At 41.7% G+C, this 22816-nt stretch overlaps 1 protein-coding gene across 2 annotated transcripts; it reads right to left on the bottom strand.

Moving 5' to 3' along the window:
• Positions 1–3723: 3723 nt before the first annotated feature.
• Positions 3724–22816, bottom strand: robo4 (roundabout, axon guidance receptor, homolog 4). Of its 2 annotated transcripts, none has more exons than XM_084029470.1 (19): positions 22617–22816; positions 17416–17742; positions 16321–16478; positions 15533–15653; positions 14401–14539; positions 13854–13981; positions 13524–13639; positions 13207–13438; positions 12969–13090; positions 12719–12890; positions 11860–12057; positions 10913–10955; positions 10538–10650; positions 9264–9587; positions 8698–8799; positions 8383–8518; positions 7189–7419; positions 6681–7030; positions 3724–5104 (listed from the first exon to the last, which is right to left on the bottom strand). In XM_084029470.1, the coding sequence occupies exons 1-19, from the start codon at positions 22813–22815 to the stop codon at positions 4923–4925; spliced, it is 3393 nt and encodes a 1130-aa protein (XP_083885596.1). In that variant the 5' UTR covers position 22816; the 3' UTR covers positions 3724–4922. The 2 variants fall into 2 exon arrangements, with proteins under 2 accessions (XP_083885596.1, XP_083885597.1); XM_084029471.1 differs by lacking the exon at positions 22617–22816 and adding an exon at positions 19736–19983.

Below are 22816 nucleotides of genomic sequence, written 5' to 3'. Positions count from 1 at the left end.
AGAGGAGAGATGATGATGAATTACATAATGATCATGCATGAAAAGACAAACCTGAATTCTCTTCTATGGTTTGCTCATGCCGAAGATTCACCAGTCCACCTGAGACCGTAAATGGCCTCATTTAGGCCTCATCAGACCGTCTAGACTAGACAACAATGCACTAAAAATAAATAAAGTCGTAACAATTATGAGCTGGCTTAATTTCAAGTTGAGTCATGTTGCAAAAATTCCACAGTAGGAAAAAAATGTGAAAAAAAGTTGCAAATTTGCTACATTATAAAGTATTTTTTTCTCTCTGAATATTGCCCCCCTCTCTCGGCTCCTTTATCTATTTATTTATTTCCTACAGTGGGCCTAATAAGTCGTCGCATTCAAACCAACCTTGATGTTTAAAACAATTAAGCTTGTATGAGGGTGTGCTTTAAGGAAACATTCAGTGTCATTGGGAACTGGAATGTGTCTGCAATAATAATCGTCAGACTTCGGGGCATTAAAATGAAAGTTATATCCCAGGAACTCCTCTCAAAAAGAAAGACACACACATCACTTTCCATCTATGTTCCTGCCAGATGAAGTGAAATCATTAAATCAATCATCAACATGAACACAGCTGAAAGGGTGGGTACCTCCACCGATTTATTATGTCTACCAACATGTTGTATAACACTGTGTATAATACGGCCCAGAATAATTCCAGTTATCACGATGCTATAATGACATGGCTTATTATTAATTAGGTACCCCAGAAATGATCAATCTCGAACAAAATTCGACAATCTTCCTCTAAGTGTGAGTACTTTGTCTCTTTCCACCTGATGGTATGACTTATTCACAGGTGGCGCTGTTTTCCTCTGACAATAACAGTACAAGTATAACACAAAATGTCATGTTCCTTTTATTTTTGCCTTCCTCAGTCGGGTCTTTTGTTTCTTTGCCCCAAACAACCAGTTCACTGACATGAACATGTTAAGTGAAGCGGCACAACATGGTGTTATTAAATGAAAGCAGTGTAACAATGCCACTTCCATGATATCTATTACAACATGATTTCACCATGAAGGGTGAACAGAAGCTCTAATGGCTCCGTCTTCTGCAGTTTGGGGGTTCGGATGTTGCCAGCAGAACGTTGCTGAGCTGCTGGCTGCTTGTTTGAAAGAAGCCGGGATGTATTCTTCTTCTTCTTTGATGTATTGCCGTAGTTGTCATCAATGATGTTGCGTTACTGCCTCCCTCAGGTTTTATTCTCCCTGAGTATCCGTCCTTCTTAATGCTGTTCTTCACATCCTGCCTGACATCAAAACAAAGACCAACGTTCTCCCTTGAACTCCCTCCGTCTCCACCCACTAATGTACTCAACGTTGCCCTCTTTTCTGTAATTGTATCATCTATGTTTACTAATTCATCATAGATATACTATATAAGACATTTAGGTCACATATTATTGTTTTATTTTAACAGACTATATAAACATCAAGTGACAAAAACGATGTCAAATGTCAGCTGGGGTGAAGTTTACAATGAGGAAGGTTGGAAACAGGCTCCAAGAGGACTGAAGAAAGTCAGAAAAAGGCTGAGGTTTGCAAAAGACCAGAAGGACTGGACTGTAGAGGACTGGACCGTAGAGGACTGTAGTAAGGTCATCTTCTCTGATGAGTCCACATTTCACCTTTGCCCAACACCTGGTGGTCTGATGGTTGACAGAGACCTGGAGAGGCCTGCAAGCCACAGTGTGTCACACCCACTGTGTTATTTGATGGAGGATGGTGATCTGGGGTCCTCAGGAAGGTTGGATTTGTCTTTGTGAAGGACGCCTGAATCAAGATGGTACATGGTCCTGGAAGAAAAGCTGCTTCACTGCTCTGGAAACGTTCCCCAACACTCAGGATGGGTTCTTCCAGCAGGACAATGCTCCATGCCACACTGCCAGGTCCATCAAGGTGCCGATGGAGGACCACCAGATCAAGACCCCGTTGTGGCCAGCCCAATCTCCAGACCTGAACCCCACTGGAAACCTCTGGAATGTGATCAAGAGCCAGTCTGATTTCATGTTTGCACCAGGAGTGACATGAAGTCACCCAAGAGCAATGTGAGAGACTGGTGGAGAGATACCAAGATGCATGGAAGCTGGGATTAAAAATCAGGGTTATTTCACTAAATATTGATTTAGGAACTCTTCATATTAGTATTGTGTTGTTTAAAAATAATTATGAACTTGTTTTCTTTGCATTACTCAAGGTCTGAAAACATTGGATCTTTTTTTGTTATTTTGACCAGTTGATATTTTCTGAAAATAAATGCTGTAAATGTCAATATTTGTATTTGTATTTTGGAAGAATTGTTATCAGGATGGGGATAGGTTCATTGATGACTCTAAATTGCCCGTAGGTGTGAATGTGAGTGTGAATGGTTGTTTGTCTCTGTTAGCCCTGCAATAGACTGGCATCCTGTCCAGGGTGTACCCTGCCTTCGCCCAAAGTCAGCTGGGATCGGCTCCACCCCCCCCCCACCCCCCCCCCCCCGCGACCCTGAATACAGGATAAGCGGTAGACAATGGATGGATGTTATCAGTAGTTTATAGCATAATGCAAATATGTAAATTGTACTTGAACACATATATACTATAAATATTAAAACCAGAGAAAGTGATCATTTTGCACTGGTATATATGCTTTCCTGTCTCAGCCTCGTGGCATCGATCTGTTGCTGTCTCACCTGCTGCCTATTATTACTTCCTCCTTCAGAATATTCCCCTCCTCTGTTTTGGGTTGAGTGTAAAGGTCTCCCTTTTATTGTGGCCTGTCATTGTTGATTTACCTTTCTCTACACTATGCCTTTCCTTTCTGACTTCAATAATGAAATATTGAATATGTTTTGCCAACCTGTCTGCTCCCTCTGATACCTGAATGTGCCGGACCCACAATAATGGCATGTTGTCTCCTTGCCTAAACGTTCATCTAAATGCTTGTAAGGAGCTAACACACATTCAGATATGGCTGCCCGTTGACTCCATTCTACTCCCGTCACAACAGCAGTATTCACATTCAAACAATCAGATGTTCCCTGTTGTATCTGTTTAGGGTTCCTTTGATCCAAATGTGAACACGGTCTCTTTAAAGAATCCAGTAAACTAGTATTTACTGGTTCAACCAGCAGTCTCATCCCTGTGCTTCATCTCAACTAACTCCAATCTGTTTTTTTAAAACTCTGGTAATTATGGACTGACGAATGAAACAGACAGCAAAGTACATCTTAGCTCTACCTCCTCAGTCTCATTCGACCCGAGCAACCAGACTAGACGAGGATTACTTTAAAAGAGCGTGTCGTGTGTTGAGGCAGCATGACAAACACTCACCCCGAACACAAAGTCAGCGAATCATCTGCTTTAAAGAGAAAGAAACGGCATGAAATCCCTTCTCTTATCACCATTACAGAGTTAAAAAGCTCACTTCCTGTCTCAACACAAACTTAGATGAAGGTTTAATCATAATTTCCAGCAGGTTTGTAATTAGCAGTCATTATCAGGAGCGGCAGCATCGTTTGTCTTTGTTAATCAAGACGAACAGATGCGTTCTAAACATCATCTTCCTGCTCGGCACAGCCGTCAGGACGAGTGGGGGTCAAACACACACATCCACCTGAACCAAGTACTGAATTATAGAAAAACCTTCACTGCCTAAACATCCTGTATGGTTGATATTTCAAAATAAAATGAGGTAGCAGGTATGAAGGTGTTTTTAATTTGGGACACTAACATAAAAGACAACATCAATGACAGCTTCGGTCAAACATTTAACACGTAACACGGCAGGAACTTTGATTAGCTAGAACACAAAGTCCTTCCATAATGTCAAAACGTCAATCAATTCAAAGATTTAATTCCAAACTATAAAACAAATCCGTAATGCGAACACGATAAAATGTGTTTTAAAACGCGTAACTTTAAATCTACAATTGGTGAATTTCTATTTAAAGCATCATCATGGATGCAAAGAGTAATAAAAGTATAACCTCAAGTTAGTTCAATTAATTGTGACTTTAAATAACGTTTTCTACTTTTTTTTCCTAATCTTAACTACAAAATGTTTTGTCTGATACAAACTTTGTGTAACATTTAAAAAATGGACATATAGTGTAAAAAAAAAAAAATCTTAAAATATAAAAGAATTCCCAAAATGTAAAACAAACCAAAAATAATCGGGAGGACAGAACATTATTTGGAATGTGTTTTAAATTCTTTAAATAATATTTGTTGAATATGCTGAATATATACAATTGATCAGTAAAAGAGTCTGTACAAAATCATAATGCTACGCTCTATTTGGTAGGACTTTGGCCCTAATCAAATCTTGCAACAAAAAAAACATGAGAATAAGAAACAAATATGTGCTGTGAGGAAAACTCAAAACTGCATTCCTTCTGCCTCATGACGGCTTCCTCCTCCTCGCATCCTGTCGCTGCGTCTTTCTCCAAACAGTTAGAACGTCCTCAGGGAAGTCTCTCCTGATCTTATTCTCTAATGAGCGGAAACAACACAGGGAGGGAAGAGAAACAACACAGGGAGGGAAGAAAACTTTACAAACGGGATGGATGTCATTTGATGGATGGTAAAATAGTAGCCGGGCTGCCCCGAGGTGAGCTGGGAAAACTGGTACCGCCGTCTATTAGCAGATGTGCCTCAAACATCAGGGAGTTGGCTCCAATTATATTTCAAATCCAGATATTTATCTATTCTTGACGGGGAAATCGCAACGCATCAAACCCTGAATTATTTAGACCACAACAATTCCGGCACTCTGAAGAACACTAAAACAGTCGCAGCGTCGTCGTCGTGTCCGTCCCTCCGTCTTGTTTTGCAGTTCTGGCATCGATGTGCGGCGTTTCTGAAAGTTCTCCAAACGGAGTCATGATGCCTCTTTCATTCCCTAAGTGTCAAAGGGTTTGGAGATCCTGCCAGGATACTGTGCTCTGTACTGAGCTTCCATTTCTTCCACCCAGGCCATGCTCCAGTCCCACGCAGGAACCGGCTCCAGCTCGCCAAACGAGTCGCCTTCCGCCCGGAATGAGGGATACAAGGCGCTGAGCGGGGACGCCGGCGGAGAAAAGTCTAAACAGAGAAGGGGGGGCGACATGTTGACATGCATTTCAATATGGAGCGGAGGGAGTTTAATAAAACAGGAACCTCTTTGCCTGTGGAGAAGGTAACAGAATAAGGAAACATTTCGAGACCTCGGAGGAGAAACGTTCCACGCTGACTCTCTGAGGTAAAGCAAATTTAGAAGCTCCTTTGAAGCAGCTGTCTGTCACCGACAATAAAACCATTCCAATATGTGCGAGGCACCAAAACAAACATTGCCAATTCACAAGAGCTGCGTTCTGGATTCTAAAGCTACTATTATATATCAAAGACCTGAAGAAATGTAGCCGTCCAGGAATAATAATAGTTTATTCAGAGCTCTGAGAGGCTCTGCCGTCTCAACGTCCCAGTCTGAAACATGTTCCTGCTGCTCCACTGTTTTCATGTCACTGCTTTTTATGGTACGTTCACCGTTTTTTAAGCTACAAATTACAGAGACAGAAACCAGAAACACAGCATGTTGTTTTAAATTTATTTTCAATTCCGTGTGTTCGGTTCTTTCTGACAAAACTAATTAAAACTCAGTGTTTCATTTCTATTGCCAGAGCCAGTCTGCATCATATGAAGTATTGTGCAGTAAATCTGTTTGGGACGCAGCGCACATCTGGAGACGGGTCACAGATATCCAGTGAAAACAAACTACACATAATATATTTTATGTGTAGAAAACAAAATTGAGTATCCGTACATTTGCCTGTGTTGAAACACGTATTTAAATATAGAATTGACACATATTCAACCTGAATTTTCAATGTATTTCAATTCAATTCATTAAGTGAACAACAAAAAGCAGCTGCTGCTTCCACCTGCTGATGATCGGGGCTCGTTCATACGATTCTCCAAACCTTAAAGGTGACGACTCACTGCAGCTCTGGGTTTGCAGAGCTTTACAATTAGTAGGTAAAGAGCTTAGTGTCACTTGACTCATCTGGAGGCTCAATTTGCTGAAAGCTCCAAAGTAATTGCCTGGTGATACCTTTGATATTAGACAAACAGACACGTGCACGACCATTAACATGCAAAGTACAGTATGTGCACCCTGACTGCCCTTTACGGTCATTTAGAACCTTTAAGCATCAGAATGATGAGGACACTCCAGACTAAGCTGTGTCATGAGTTTCATGGTTTCATGGTTCCTGTATGCCATCAGTCTGCCGACCAGCCTGTCGGGATCGTTCATAGACGGAGGGCTCCATCTAGTGGAGGAATGCAATAAACAAAACAGGACAAGGATGCTCTGTTTGGGGAGGATCTTTGCCATTAGCAATTTTTATTTTTGTTGTTCAAAAATCGAACAGGTCACATGACGTTTGACAGAATGAAAAAGCAGAAAAACATGTTTCTGCTAACCTAAACTATTCTTTCTTTTGTTGTAATTTACTGATTTTACCTAAAGAAATGATTGTAATCTAATAAAACCTTATTTCTAATGGTCATATATGGTATACACATCCAACTGGATGCTTTCTAAAGGGTCATAGGTCAAGGCTGCCTTAAAGAGATGTTTGGAGATATCATCGTTTACCAATGTATTATCTCTGCTTACCTGACAAAGAGGCTCCACTCATGGTCTCGGCCGCTGCAGCCAGCAGGCGGGCGAAGTTGCTGCTGTCGTTGGTGTAGCAGCTGTCCACGGAGCTGATGAGGCTGGTGCGGGCGCTGGCCATGTCGCTGTCTGTGACGGAGCTCCAGGTGTTCCACAGGGAGCTGTCCCATTCGCTGTAGCAGGAGGAAGGCGTGCTCTGGAGGCGCGCGTGTCGCAAGCCAATCGGTGGGTCCTCAGGCTCGCCGGGGGGCGGGGGATCCTCCCGCTGAGTGGAGCGGACTGGACCACAGATGCAGCCGAGGGTGGGGGGGAAGCGCTGGGGCAGGGAGGGATGCTGCTCTGGCAGGACACTGTGGACAGAGAGGGGAGGCGTCATCAGAACACTTAGAAGCTCTCAACAAACTGACAGAGAAAGGACGAATGGTCACATAATGTCAACAATATCTTCTGAAACACAAGATCTTTTCTACAAAACTGTGCTGGGATCAGAACCAACGAGGACCACTACCTGCATCTCTCAGGTTTAGAGCTGAGCTCCAGATACTGGGCTGCTTCCTGTGCGGTCAATGTGCCTCCCTGTTCCTCATCCATCGACATGGAATACGACGTAGCAGACAGGTGGCTGTAGGAGGGGCAGCTGCTGTTGTTGGGGCGTCGCGGTTGCCCACGGTGATCTGACGCAGCGCACACTGACTGGACAGAGCCCATGTCCACTGTTAGCTTCGTAGAACGACTGGAGCTGAGGAAGATGCAGGAGACGGGGATGTTAGACCGGTTCATTCAGATGGACTCATGTAAGACAGCAGACAGTTGTCTTTATCCCACATCACTCTTAGAAAGAAAGCAATAATTACATTCCTTAAAAGTGAAAAATGTTCCAAAGCGAGATGCTAAGTAATCTTACACCTTTGTGAGTTTGGAGGACATAACATAACTGTTGTTTATCAGGGATCACTTTCCATTCATTGGGAATAAATATAAGAATCTGTACAGCCAGAAATCAATCCTATCAGTTGGACTTTGATGAGAGTTTAAAAGATAAAACTTCAATCATCTAGTTAATACAGTAAGATGAAGAGTCAATCTGCCTCAAACATCAAAACAACATTCAATGCCTTGCATATTTGAAATAATGCCCATATTAGTGGTTTATAAATTCCAGTTCTTTCTATGAATAAACATCCCTTTATTGCATCAGAGACAGAAAACATTTTTCAAACTCAGATTGCATATTTGGACTGAGAAAAAACAAGCTTTCAGATCGTCTATATAAAAAAAAAAAAAAAAAAATCTGTTTTGGGAGACATAAGCTTCCTGCGTTTTTAGCTCACAGATGTCTGCAAACAAGATCCTTATTCTTCCATTTTGAATGTTTCCTCTCAACAAAAACACGCTCAAAGGAAGGATGTTTAGGTGATTTCAGACCAATAAGACATTAACGAGACTTAAAAGACAGAGAGAGGATGTGATGCAGGAAAGCTTGATTTCTTTTAACGTGTGTTGTTGTCACCCTGAAGGAAACCGGTGGCTCTAAACAGGTCTATCATGGATGACAGCTAAACTCAACTGCACTGATGCACTTCTTTATTCCTGTATTCTCTATTAATTACACTCCTTCTTCATGAGGCCCTAGAAGGGCAGCGTCGCATTGGCCGCGCCTCTTTTCCACCCTCGACCAGCCGGTCTGAGCTGCGTGACGTACCCTTCATCTGAGGTGAGGCTGTGTGCGTCCGTGCTGTCCTCTGTGGGGAGCGGCGGTGGGGGGGGCAGCATGTCCACCAGGTGTAAAGATGCAGAGTAATGCAGCAGGCGAGGACAGCCGGAAACCTCATCACACTCTGGACAAAAACATAGGACAGCAGGAGTAAAATAATGTGTGCCAAAAATGTCTGTTCTAGTTCAATTTCTTGCTTTTAGCACCATTTAACATTTAACATGAAAGAGTAAAAGTGTGTATATTTCTCAGATAGCAGTTGCTGATACTGTATAGTTGTGATATATATATATATTTTAATACCACGCCGGCTGGATGGTACGTGACTGAGTCTCTGTTTGTAGACACTGGACGGACAAGCCTGGTTCCTGGTTCCTACGGGGACACTGTTCACTGCATGCAACTCTGGGAAAACAAATACACATTAGCCAGTATTCTATGGTGATGCGTTGAAACATATTCTAACCAAAGCATTCATCGTTTTCTAGCATAGATTATATAAGAAGTGGACATAGTCATGGTGACATTTCTGCATTATGTCTGTAGCCATCTTGGAAGTGACCATATTTGGACTGTGGAGGAGCGACGGGTGGATCTGACGAACACAAGCAGCTGAGCGGCACCCTCTGGATGCATCTGGATTCTGGTGTGAAGCTGCTAACAAAGTTAGCTTCATATGTCAAGGTCAAGTGTTAAAGTCAATCAAGTCAATCACATGTAGCCCCGCCCCTAAAGCATCCCCTGCTTTCTGGTCTGTTGGACTCTAAATGGACCATAATGGACTAAATGAACATCATGCTGGATTGAAGAAGACTTGAAACTAGAGATTGAGACCATAAACTCATGTCTACAATGTGCATGCTCGTCACCTTGCTTGCTGTGGCTTTTTTCCCATGACTCCCTCAGCACGCCCATCTTGGGCTGGGGGCGTATGGCCTGTTTCCATGGTAGCGCCTCGCGGCTAAGGAGGGGTGAGGTCTTGGCGACGGACTGAGGGAATATCTGGATGGTCTCGGCTCCTTGCTGATGAGGCAGCCCGTGAGGCATCTTTGGGCAACGCCCGGGACTGTTGAAGGTCTTGAGGCCGTTGCCCATCAGGTCCACGTAAAAAGTGCCATAAACTCCACAGCTGTCGGTCACAACGGGGACAGCTGAGTCCACGCAGCTGGGCTCCTTCCAGGAGACTGGGAGGCCTGGTGAAACACAGATGGATCTGGACTGACACTCTGGATATTTATCAGAGTATCTGAAGCATTGTAGGGAGGGAAACTGTCATGGTTTCACATCTCTGGTACAGTTCATGTGTTGCATTCATTATTTTCAGTACTATTGTATTATAAGTACTGTAGGGTGTTTGGCCTTCCTGCTGGGGTTATTGGGGGTCTCTTTCTAGCTATCTCACTCGCTATCTTGTTCTGGTCCATTTCATGTTCTATGAGTCATAAAGACTCACAGGTGACTCACTGATTGGATAGTTTTGACGACCCTAAGACATAATGTTTAAATCATATTTTACGTATTAAACAGAGTGAATATTAAGGACTATTACAACTTGTACTAGCTTGAACCCCCAACAGAATGCTGCTTCAACACACAGAAAGATTCTCGGGCTATGCAAAGAATCTGGTCAGAGATTATGGCTGTGATATGTAAGAGAATATTGTTCAGATATGTGGAAGGTCATGAGGAAACACTTCACATTCTACTGAGTAATTGTTGGGGAATGAAAGCACATTTAAATAGGTCTTAACATCCTCTCCCGACATGAGGCTCCTCCAATCAATGTGCTTTCATAACGATGGCTTGACGAAGAAAGGACTCCGTTTTTCCACAGCTGGTTCAAGATCAGCAAAAGGGAGGAGACCAATGGGGAGAAACTCAGGGTTTGCTAAAGAAAACCTGCCAGCAAGCAGGTTTGGTTCACAGAGTGAGTTACCATGGTAACTGACCTAGAGTTCACTCTCTTTCTGGAACAGAAAAGGTATCTCTCTTGTCAGGGTTAACAAACTAAGCATTTTAACAAAGCCTGTTCATCTGGAATCTACCCCAAAGTCCATTTGAAGAAAAACAAACACAGGAGCCTCCACTGTCTCCCTGCAGTGATCGACCAGCGATCCAGCCAGACGTGCATATCGGTACTCACTGTTGCCCCTCATCCCTGGATGTCTCTGGCCCTGGGCCCATAAGTCCTGATACTTCTGGTTGAAGGCAGGTCTCCAGCCTCCAGAGATCCAAGGAGAGTCTGGAGCTGCCATCCTGGAGTGGACGCATGACGGTACATGGATTTGAGAGGTTTTATAATGCTTTAACATTGTCTCTAATGAAACTGCTTATGAGTCATTATTCTGAATTTAAACTATAAACATCACTGATTTTACTTTACTTCACAGTGGTTGGCATCAGAAGTTAACATATTGTATTTACTTCCAAAAGTATATGTGTATTTAGTTTGGACTTATTCATATGATTACATCTTACATTAAACCATATTTGTAATCATGAAGCTCTCCAACTGTACCTGTGTTTTATGATGAGATCTTCACTGGCTAGTCGGCGCAAACCTAAGAAAATATTATACAAACTTATAAACAATGTTGGAGGAAGCATTTAGATCGTTTAAATGAGCAAAAGTATTAAAAGTATTTGTCTTTGTTGTACTTGTACTCAGATTTAGCATCTGAACTTGGTTGAATAATGGTGTAAAACTATTTATAGGAGACAGGATGTTCTCATCTTTACTGAGCTCTCATTAAAATATCATTTAACATTCCAACTCACACCTCTTACGTTATTTGCTAATTAGATTTATTTTTTTCATTGCCCCTTATTAATTATTTGTCATCTTTGGCACTTCACCTGATACTTTCATACAATCAACAGATTACTGACGTGATATAGAATATATATTTATCTCTCTCTCACAGGCTCGATAAAAACATTGGTGGCTCCGTTCTTTGGAATTAATTGACCTGCTCGACATTTCATCAGACCAACTTCTCCTACTTCCTCTTGTATCCTCCGACCCCCCTCATTTGATCTTTCTGTATTTTTATTTCAATAATACATTATTTCTCTCATATGTGTTTCATGACCTGAGTTGCTCCTCCTTTATATACTGTTGGCTAGTTTCATCGACAGAAATGCATCATATTCTATAAGATCATCATCTCTTTGTAGAGTTTATTTAGCTTAAGAAGAATTTTCTAAACTAAACACGTCATCTTTCAGTTTATCAGAAAAAAAAAAAAAAATCCGGAGATACGTGGTTTTGACTGGACAGGAAGGGGATTGAAAAACTGTAATCTGCAAAGTAAATAAAGCTGTCAGAGAAATGTAGTGAAGTAAAAAGTACAATAGTACATGAAAGTACAAGTACCTAAAAGTTGTGTCAGCTCAGGTGTAACTGAGACAACTCAGACAGTTGTTAAACGGAGCAGTGGACATTAAAGCTGTCTGTATACACACCTTTAGTCCTGCCATGTCCTGGCAGCAGGTGGCCCGTCTTACTGTGGCGTCTGAAGAGGAAGACAGCCGCAACCATCAAAACGCACCACAGGAGGGCGCCAATGCTGCCGATCAACACTGGGTCCTGCAGCAAGGCCAGGACCCGAGACAGGTCCTGTTTTTGGTCGTCTGACTCGGGGGGACCGCCTATTTGTGGGTCTGCAACAGAAAGTGGATGAAGTCTGATATGAAGTCCTGCTGACTTCTCGTCTGTGATGTGGTTTGATTACAAACCGAAGATGCAGACTGGCCTGATTCAGTTTTTTTTCCGATTGCAGAAATACAATTTTGAAAACAGTTTATTCAAAACACTACACACGGCTAACAGAATCACACCCCATTTGCAGAATACCTATTTTTTTTTGCAAATAAAACAATTAAACTCTTCTAAAACGATCTTTCTTTATACTTCTTAAAATCATACGTTGTTACCAAGTTAGGGTTGTTACTTATGACTGTATTCTGTTTGAATGAGTTACACACTGCTGTGATGAACCTGAAATACTTTTAGCACTTCTACTTCCCAATGATTACATTAGGCTACTATAAACAAAGTACACAGAGAAAGTACAAATACACAGTACTACTGCAAATTCACCAAACACTACACAAGACCAAAGTTGCAGACTGATGACAATGAAATGTATTTCTCTACATGCCCAACATGTCGACATGGAGATTCATACATAACAATGCTTTTTATAGTACTTATAAACCTGATTGGTGTATATAATTAACTTATAAACCTGAGTAATACGTTTCATTTTAGTGTGTAAGCAGTCGAAAAAAACCCGTCAACATCGTGTGCCTTTTTGCTCACTGATGACGAATCCATGAGGGTCACTCAGACTCCCTACTCCGGCTCCGTTGACAGCTGCGACGGTGATCCAGTATCGCCTCCCCGGTTTGAGTCCTGAGATAACCAGGTTGTGTTGACCACTGTCCACTGTCCAGTTTTGGTACTGCGGCTCGTCAGACTCAACACACCACACCTGGAAAAAACAGTTTGCATGAAGTCCTACGCACTAATCAGGAGGTGATACTACACATGAGTGTCCTCCAGTGATTACCTGGTAGCCCTGTATGATACCGTTGTGGGCTTCATGAGGAGGAGGCTGCCAGCTCAGATGGATGGTGTTATTCTGCTCATGGCTGACTGTTATGGACACAGCCAGCGGAGAGGCGCTGGGCACTGCATAAAGAGGAGGAGGAGTTTACTGTTATCTCCTAAACATGGCTTTACAGTAAAACACAAGTATTAAAAAGCGAATGGAGCTAATGGCATTCTTAAATTAAATCCATTCTTACCCGTCTCGGGGACTCTGAGGTGCCGGGTGTTGCTCTCCCTCCCATACAAGTTGCTGCCATAGGGGCGCACTTTGAACTCATACTTGAAGCCCCTCTTTAAGGGGCCCACTAGAGCCTGGAAGCTGGGCAGAGTCACTTTCTTTGCTGCCCAGTCCGAGCTGGCGGGCAGCAGGGAGCGATAGAGCACCTCGAAGCCATCAAGGTAATGAGGCTGGGCCGGGAGGGACTGGAGCTGCTCAGGGAGAAAACACCACACGGCTCATACACCTGAAGTATTCATGTTTTCTCTGAACATCTCAGAATGAACGCGTCCGTACCTTCCATTGTACTTGTGATATGTTCGACCCAGGGGCTACAATGGTGACGTTTTCCAGAGCAACTCGCAGAGCTGACAGCTCTTTGTGGAGGTCTCTCTGTTTAGTGCTGGTTGCATCTGGAAACACAAGAGCTTATCTTGATATTTCTTTAAAGAGTCGGAAGCAACATTATTTCTGAAGTGGTAGGTAACTTCATCTTCCAGTATTCGGACAGAACATTGAAGTCCAGCGCTAACACTTCAGGAGTCGGCTGGTAGACAACAATACTGTGGGCTGAAAGAATCCACAAGGCAAGAGCATGAGGAACTTCTTGTTCGGACATCATCTTACCTTCAACTAGTAGCTGTGCACTGGCAGAGACCACACCCACATCATTGACAGCAGTGCAGGTGTACCTCCCAGCATCCTGGGCGGTCACATAGTGGATCTGGAGGGTCTGGTCTGGGTTTACAAGATACCTAGACACACATGTAAAACAGTTTGACATTTACTGTCCCCCTCATCTCTTGAAGAAGGAAACCCTGGAGAAACTTACTGGCAGCTGAAGTTCAATTAAATGTGTGCATGGCAATGAAGTAGGATGATTGAGACCATTTTAAATTATATCTTCAAACTAATGTTGGAGCAGTTGGTTTGAAGTTGCTCAGCTTCAGGTTTTCTTGGGTCAGACTATCTGCCGAACCACAAACATCTCAAATCAAACTTCATTTGAACTTTTTCTGGAAAATAAGTTACTGAGTGACGAGCATGTCCTCTTTTCTGCATGTTATAGTAATCTAAATGCAAATACATTGATTACATAAATCAACACTGATGAGGTGTTCAGTTCACTCTATACTCGGAGTGTGTATTTCTGAGTGTTGCCATAATGAAGTACCTTCCGTTGGGCAGTGGCCCCTGCTCTCTGCTCCAGACCACAGCAGGTGGGGGGTCACCTTTAGCTTGGCAGTAGAACTGGGCGGACTCCCCCAATCTCACAGACACGTTTTCTGGCTTCAGCACCAACACTGGCTTAGCTGCAGCAAGACAAGAGGAACTCTGTACTGTACTGTACTCTACTGTACTGTACTGATATTTAATGGAATTTCATGTACTGTCATGTAATGTACTGTCATGTAATGTATTGTCATGCAATGTACTGTCATGTACTGTTATGTAATACTGTCATGTACTGTTATGTAATGTTCTGTACTGTCATATACTGTGATGTAATGTACTGTGTACTGTCATGTAATGTACTGTAATGTAATGTACTGTATTGTCATGTACTGTCATTTAATGTACTGTTCTTTAATGTACTGGTATGTACTGTCATGTACTGTGATGTAATATACTCTCTTACAATGTACTGTTATGTAATGCACTGTGATGTAATGTACTGTAATGTAATGTACTGTCATGTAATGTACTGTCATGTACTGTTATGTAATGTACTATACTGTACTGTCATGTACTGTACTATCATGTAATGCACTATACTGTACTGTCATGTAATATACTGTCATGGAATATACTGTTATGTAATGTACTATACTGTACTGTCATGTACTATCATGTAATGTACTGTTATGTAATGTACTGTAATGTACTGTTATGTAGTGTACTATACTGTACTGTTATGTAATGTTGAAATTTTCCTCAGGATCAATAACGTTTTTATCTATCTATGTACTTTACTCTACTGTGTGGTACTGCAGAGTACTACACTCTACTGTATGTAATGCACTGTGATGCCTATCAGGGTTAAATCTAATGTACTGTACTGTAATGTACTGTACTGTGTGTGGTACTGTATTGAACCATATATTACTGCACTATACTGTGTTGCACTGTACTATCCATAAGGATAAAAAGGACATAGGCTAAAAAGGCATGCATCAAACAAGAATATCAAGGAGTGAAAGAGTCCATAGCTGTACATTAGTGTACTGTACTGTAGAACTGGGGCTAAACTTCAAACTGAGGTGGTCAGAGCAGTCATAATGAGTAGTTATGGGATGCTGTCTCACCCAGCACAGAGAGGCGAGCCGCCCTGCTCTCTCTCACTCCCACGGTGTTGCTGGCCACACACACATAAGCACCAGAGTGGTTCTTCTCTGCAGGAGCGACGATGAGCTTCCCACTCAGCTGCTGCAACACGAGCACAGTGCAGACACCCAGGATGCACATCAGAAACATCCACTTCACATGGTGGACCTTCCATTTCTGAGAATAGGACTATTTCTTCTATTCTGACACTTAAGCTATCAAAAGGTTCTGTGGTGGATTTGAAAGAATTACGACCAGATGTCATATTAGTCATCCCTCCTGCCATGTCCTGCTGCCAATATTTTTCTAAGTCTTTATCAGATTCAGAAGCCATCAACGTAAGGACACGTTGTGCAAATATTCAATATGTTCAATATATTCAGCGTTTGTTCATCTCTTTATGGTAACAGACATGAACATGAAATTATTTCTGACAGGACAACATGGCTTATCAGACAGACCTTTTCAAATGAGGGAAATGTAACATAGCCAAATTGAATCAATTGAATCAATTGAACATAACTTGATTTGAATAATATATATATATAAGAGGTGATAATTAAGTGTCAAATTCAAACAGTGCCCTTAACAATACAAACACAATGTGCATTGTCGATCTTGCTCATTGATTATACTGACTTATTCAGCTCACACAGTGTTAGAAATGTTATGAGGATGGACGTCTCACTTCAAAGGGACTCGACCTTATTCAGACACAAGATCAACATGTACAATTGCCATCACATGCTTGATAAGGCAGAGGGCTCACAGTGTAGCGGTGATCAGTGTTGTTGATGGGCAAGCCATCCTTCTTCCAGACCACATTCGGTTCAGGATGTCCCATTGGGGGGCCACAGTTTAAGACAGCCACCTCCCCCTCTGCCACCTCCACGTCACTGGGCTGCACACTGAACTGCTCCTGCAACCCTACAACAACAGAGTCGGGGTGAGTCCACACACGTGTCTCATGTTAGAACCTTATCTCTACCTATCAAAGCTTGCCGTTGTTACTGATGTACGATGATGTTTCCTGCATTTCCAGTCAGAGTCCTGTACACGTCAGCATTCACCCATTCACACACACACAGCCATACATTGAGGGCAGAGGCTGCCATGCAAACGAGCCATCTGCCTATCAGGGTTAAATCTAATGCACATTACAAGACTCGGCCTTTGGGAGAAATTTGGGGTTCAGTAATTTGTTCAACTTCAACATGCAGACTGGAGGAACCGAGGATCGAACCGCCGACCTTCCAGCTGGAATGAGGACGTCACTTGTATTACTCATTAGCTGTTAGCAATCAATAATTCTGAGGAGGAAATATAAAAATATGACACTGATGTTTTAATATAGGTATATAAGACATAATCGGACTATCCTACATGGCCTTTTATCCATCACAGTTTGCAGTGTCCTGTAAAGACAAGCAGGTGCTGAGTGTCACCAGTCAGATAAGTCAACAGTGAGGGTCCGAGGTCAATTAGCACCACTGTTGACCCCCTGCTGTCCAGCAAACATTGACATTGGACGCCTGTAACCTCATACATCTTCCTCAGCCTTCAACTCCCCGTCATTCTCCTCGAATAAGGAGTAAGGATTACTTCAGTTATTAGAAAAACAATTAAGCATAATACGACTTTAAAAAGGGACTGAGTTGGTGAACGTCGCTCCATGAATCTCTACATGTGAGCCTGAACTGCAACACCAGTGTTTCCGTCAGTTTTTCTCCACTTTAGTTCAAACATATCTGTAAGCAGATCATTACAGTTGCCTACATTTGAGGAGAAGTCTGCCACACATTAGGATATCTTATAAAAGTGTGAGGAGATCTCTATTAATTAATGTTTTTAACCCCAGTCTTACCTGCGATGTACAGCGATGCGTTCCGGCTGGTGGCCTTGCCTGCGCTGCTCCTGGCCACACAGGTGTAGACGCCCTCGTGGGACTGACCTCGCCGACCCCGGCCCACGCTCAGGAAGAAGATGCTCCCCTCGGACAAAAGTATGGGCTGCAACCCTAAGTCATCAATTGTCGTGTCCAGAAGCTGTCCGTTTCGTAGCCACTCAATGGTCGGCTTGGGGCTGCCATCCGCCCGGCAGGAGAGCGTGGCGGGACTCCCCACCTTCACCACCACGTCGGCGGGCTGGTGGACGATGCGGGGCGCCGTCTCCTGTCCGTGAACCCTGACACCTGAGGATGACACAGAGATTTGGTCGAGACTGAAAACAGCATCCAAGTGGATTTAAGTAGATGTTGTAGTTCTGATTAGTTGAGAAAAAGCTGAAAAAGCTGCTTTAAAGAGAAGACATTATAATTATTCTATGATGACAGAAATAGTGTACTGGACATACTGGAATTTCATCTTTACCACATTTAACCTCACCTTTCGTCAAGAAACACATTTTAGTGCATCACAAGTAGAAGTTTTTTTTGTGAATGGTCGTAAAAATAACAAATTATGTGTCAGTAAAAGGGAAAACATTGCGTCAGTCTGTTCTTTGTGATCATTCCTGGAGGCGATTTAAAAACCTCTGTTTTTCAGTCTTCTCCCATGATAGCGAGCTGGACCTCGTGACGATATTCACCGCTGCGATGTGTTCTTTGTGGCGATCTGTGATAAAATCCTGCATCGTCCCATCTCTACAGTGGATGCACTGATCCAACCTCACTATATTATGTAACTTAAAATGAGTGACGTCGGAAAGTGTTTGCATCTTTTTGGGTGGCAGCAGTGAAAATGACCGATGATAATGAAGACAATTGGAGTGTAATCAGATATAAAATAGGCTTTATTGGTAACTATTGGGTTTTCCCCAATTGCTGTACACAATTTGAGGCATTCTATTATCTGAAAAAGGCTTGGAAAGATATAGCTGCTGTAATTGGGGGAAAGATCCTAAACTGTAAAGATGAATTATTTTCTGTATATAGAGCCACACCTGAACCGCAGCGTTCACATCTGAATACCGTCAACAGGCTACAGAAGAGCCCCAACAAACACATTTAAGCCTCACTACCAACAAACAATGTCTATTTGCAGGCAGCGGCGGTGGAATGCCATTGTTTGAACTTCCCATGGAGTTGGATGACCACACTGAAGGAAACGGGGAGACCGTGATCAGCTTCCTGACAGCAGAGGAAGCTTGAAGGTCTCAGGAACATCGACCCGTAAACAAAAGAAGACTGGAACTCCCTCATCAACAGCACATCCGCAACAGAACAAAAGACTCTTTCCAGTGACTTTGGTTTGCAAACAAAACGTTTTAAAAAATTAAGTTGTCGTCCCTTGATGTAAAAAAAAAAAAAGCCCAGGGTTAAAAGGGTTTGGGAGAACTGAACTCTACACCAACAAAGACATTTTTATAACATCTTCAATGTTTCATGCTGCAGAACCAGATCCTTACAAAATAGAAGGTGCCAAAAAGAAACAAAGACATGTTGTATTATTTCACACCTGAATAGAATCCTAATCTGGACAAATATACAATGTAAAAACAAAGCAAAAGGGTTGAACTTCTGCAGCTTTTCATTCACTCACTATAGCCGGAAATACCTTCAAGTGACAGCCAACAATAGACTGAAGCCCTCTATCACTGACTAACAAGAAGATACAGACAAAACACCAGTACATCATGGTAAAAACATTCAATGTGATCTAGCACATTACTTAAAGGAACAGTTCACTCCAAAATCAAAACTACGCATAGTGCTGTTTATTAATCCAGATAGATTGGGTTCCGTTGAAAGAAAGTAGTTCCCACATGTTTTTTTAATCATTATTTTGAGGTGAATAAAGCTACTTTTAAAATATCAAAATGTCAACCCAGGGGAAGTTGTGATGGTCACTTTACACTCTTCTCTGACATTTTATACACCAGAATCAATTGTGAAAATAATCTCAGATTAATCAATAAGAGATAAATCATTCATGGTTGTTTAAAGGGAAAGAGAAGTTGGGTTTACTCAACAGGGCTCAATTAAGTATTTTAAAAGGAGAGATACTGAACATGACTGGAATTCTGGATGTTGACTGAGCCCATTATACCCGTGTGGTAAATATACAATCACTTCCCAGAAGTGAATCAACAAGTAACGTGTAATATCTTTAAATACTTGTCTTCAGGTTTTCAGTGTTACAAGTTAACACATGAATGATCCCAAATCTCAAAAGTGGCGAACTTACCTGATAGAAGAAGAAGAAGTGACGCTAACATGGTCATAAAAACGCTTCTGGTCATCACTGATGGCGAGGTTAACGGTCACAAACGAACTGCGTTTTATTAAGCTAATTAACGGCTAACTAACGGCTAACTGACTGCGTGTCTAGCTTTCATCCACCGACGTAGACCGACCTTGCTTTTTTTGTATTTACATGTTTAATTTTACCTCAAACTTTACTTGGAAAAACCAATAATGAATATCAGCGGGGGCTTCACTTGTCCGTCCGTCTGTGGCCGCCCGGACGTCAAGCTAGCGCAGTGACATCATGCTTCCTGTCAGACGACTTTTCAAAATAAAACCCACGTTGATACAAAACATTGATGGATGCATCACTTCTTAACGTTTTCAGTCGCTCTGAGTTTGTCATATTTGTGCCAAAATAGACATAATGATGCCTGTCTGCCCTACAATTCCTAAAAACATCACAAATATCTCATTTAAGGTCAGACACGAAAGGCTAAAATAATAATAATCAATGGATAGCCCCATGAATTTTTCCCAGTTGTAATTGTTTAAATGCATACTCATCAAGAACAGAAATCTGAACTTTAGATAAAGGCATGTTCAAAATGTGCATTTCATTTTCTTGAAATATTAGATGTAAAGGTTTGTACAAAGTTAATTTAATTATTAATAATTTGATCTCTCTTATATATCAATATAATATATGTGTATTTTGGATGTTGTTTTTCATTTCGAACTAATCTTATTTAATTTATTTTACTTGCTTTTGCAATAAATGTATTAATGGCCAGTGTGTTGGGTGTCTAAATCTAAAAATGATCGTTATGTTTGACAAATCAAACACACATTTAAGAAAGTATTGGTATCTGTAAAATTTGAAAAAAAGTGATCAGTATCATATCAACCTTTAAAAGTCTGGCATCGGCCATCCCTAGTTACTGTGGAGGGTCCATGACGCTAGTTGACTGCAGTATAGGACGATGGATTCAAATATCATGGTTCCTATTGAAGTTTTAGCTACTTTATTTAACTGAATAACTTATTTATTGCATATATTTCTTATCAATTGTGTTTAAATATTCCAAAAATAGTAAAAGGTTTACTGCACAAGCCAAATTTCCAATAAACCTGTCAAGCTCTGAGGATGCTGGTCATCGTTCTTCAATTGAAAACTTTATTGATTGTACTGCACGGCAATAAAGTGATAAATTATTGACATTATTGTTGTGTTTTCTGGTAACATAGTCTTTATTCACTTACATCTAACCAACTTCAGCATGAACTCCCACAGGAGTCTCTCACTGTGGCTTTTTTTTTTTTAGTTAGCTTTTGACAGTTTTTGGCAGCAGCTCTTTCAACGCTGTTATGAAGCAGGAAGTTCAGAGTCTCCCATGTCTCCAAACAATACAAGGAAATTATGTATCCATCACTCATGCAATGAGTCCACAAAGTACTCCAACTGTAAGTAAGCTGTTTGTATTGGTACTTGTTGAAGAGAAAAATACCACCTTTGTATCCCACATTATTCAATACTGATCCAAAGCAGCTTGTAAGCATGTAGAGCATTCACACCGGAAAAGTAAATGTAAAAGAAATACCAGATAAATACTAGACTGTGTGTAGACGCACAAAGCAAATGGAGGTTCTGGTATTGTATAAAATATAAAAAAGCAACACAATTTAGCTGAAAAGTAACGTTTCAAAGGATAAAAAAGTGAATTAGTTGCAAGTTCCATCACAGCAAAGCAAGAAATAAGTAGCACTAGTTCATTCCTTCCAATGGCTCACATAAATGGAGTATTGTTTAGTGAGCTGTCCATTGTGAGGCTCAGAAAGGCCCGGGGCTAAGTGATGGATGTTTATATTGATCCAACAACTTGGGTTTGATGGCCCCGGCATCGGCCAGCTTTCAGCCCGCAACAAAAGCTTTAGAGGGGATGAAGGATGAGTCCCGGCTAAACACAACCCATGGGAATGGTGCTGTGCCGAGATGTGCCGAGGGAAGGAACCTCTTTCAGGCTCGAGAGCAGAGGTCAGGAGAAGGATTGGAGCGGGCGTGGAGGGCGGGGATGGGATACGAAGAAGAAAGAACATGTCAGCTATAGTGAGGAATGTGATAAAAAGTGACTTCAGAGTAAATTGTGTCATTCAAGTGTGTTTTGTAAAGGAATCAACAAGTGCTGTCGACACAAATAACCGCTTTTAAGCTCGTTTTAAACAAATCTGGATTCTGTGTTACACGCTGCGCCCGTTTTTCTTCGCGACTAATTGAAATAATTAAAGCAAAATGTTCATCTTTACGTTCTTCTTTCAGACACACTGTGATTGCTTTTCACCACGGTAACATTCTCCAGACTTTTTTGCAATTAAACCTTGAGAAATGAGCAGATCAGGGCTGTTTTTTAGGCATCTGGCTGACATTTTTTACACATTACATTGTTTTTATTTGTTGTCAAATACTACCCTTCCTCCGAGGCAGTTACATTACACTACATTAGTAACCCTAATGTAGTGTTTACAACGGCTTACTTCATAACGTTATCTAATTATAAAATAATTGCTTACAAACATGACTTTAAAGTGATGAGGTTTTTTCAGAAGTCTGCTGTCACATTAGCTGTTCGGGCTCCGAGCAGTAAATGTAAAGCTAAATGACTAAAAATCTAAATGTTGACAGAAAGTTTAATAACAGCACCAGCCATCCCAGAGGCAAGAGTTATACTTTAATACATTCATTTAACTTGGATTTTAATAAAAGAGGAACATATAAATAAATATGTACAGTATGTGGAAACAAATCATCATTATTATTATTATTATTGCACATACAGCAGTGGTGCACCAAATACCTACCAAATATCGTGAGTTTCAGACCTCACCTTTTTTGCGGAGCGGCCTGTTCCTGTGAGACGTGTGCTGGTGTCCGACACCGTGACGGACATGCTCCCTGACCCGGCTCTTTGACCTCTTGTCCAGTCCAGACTCTGTTGGACAAATGTCTTGGCACTGAGCCGTCTGCGAGTACTCTGCCCAGGTGTAGAACCAGGACACCCAGAGAAGCCACGCAGCCACCCGCATC

The sequence above is a fragment of the Eutrigla gurnardus genome (genome assembly GCF_963514095.1).
Source record: "Eutrigla gurnardus genome assembly, chromosome: 15".
Taxonomy (NCBI): domain Eukaryota; kingdom Metazoa; phylum Chordata; class Actinopteri; order Perciformes; family Triglidae; genus Eutrigla; species Eutrigla gurnardus.
The sequence above is the reverse complement of the archived record's forward strand: the minus strand, read 5'-3'. Positions and strand labels throughout refer to the sequence as shown.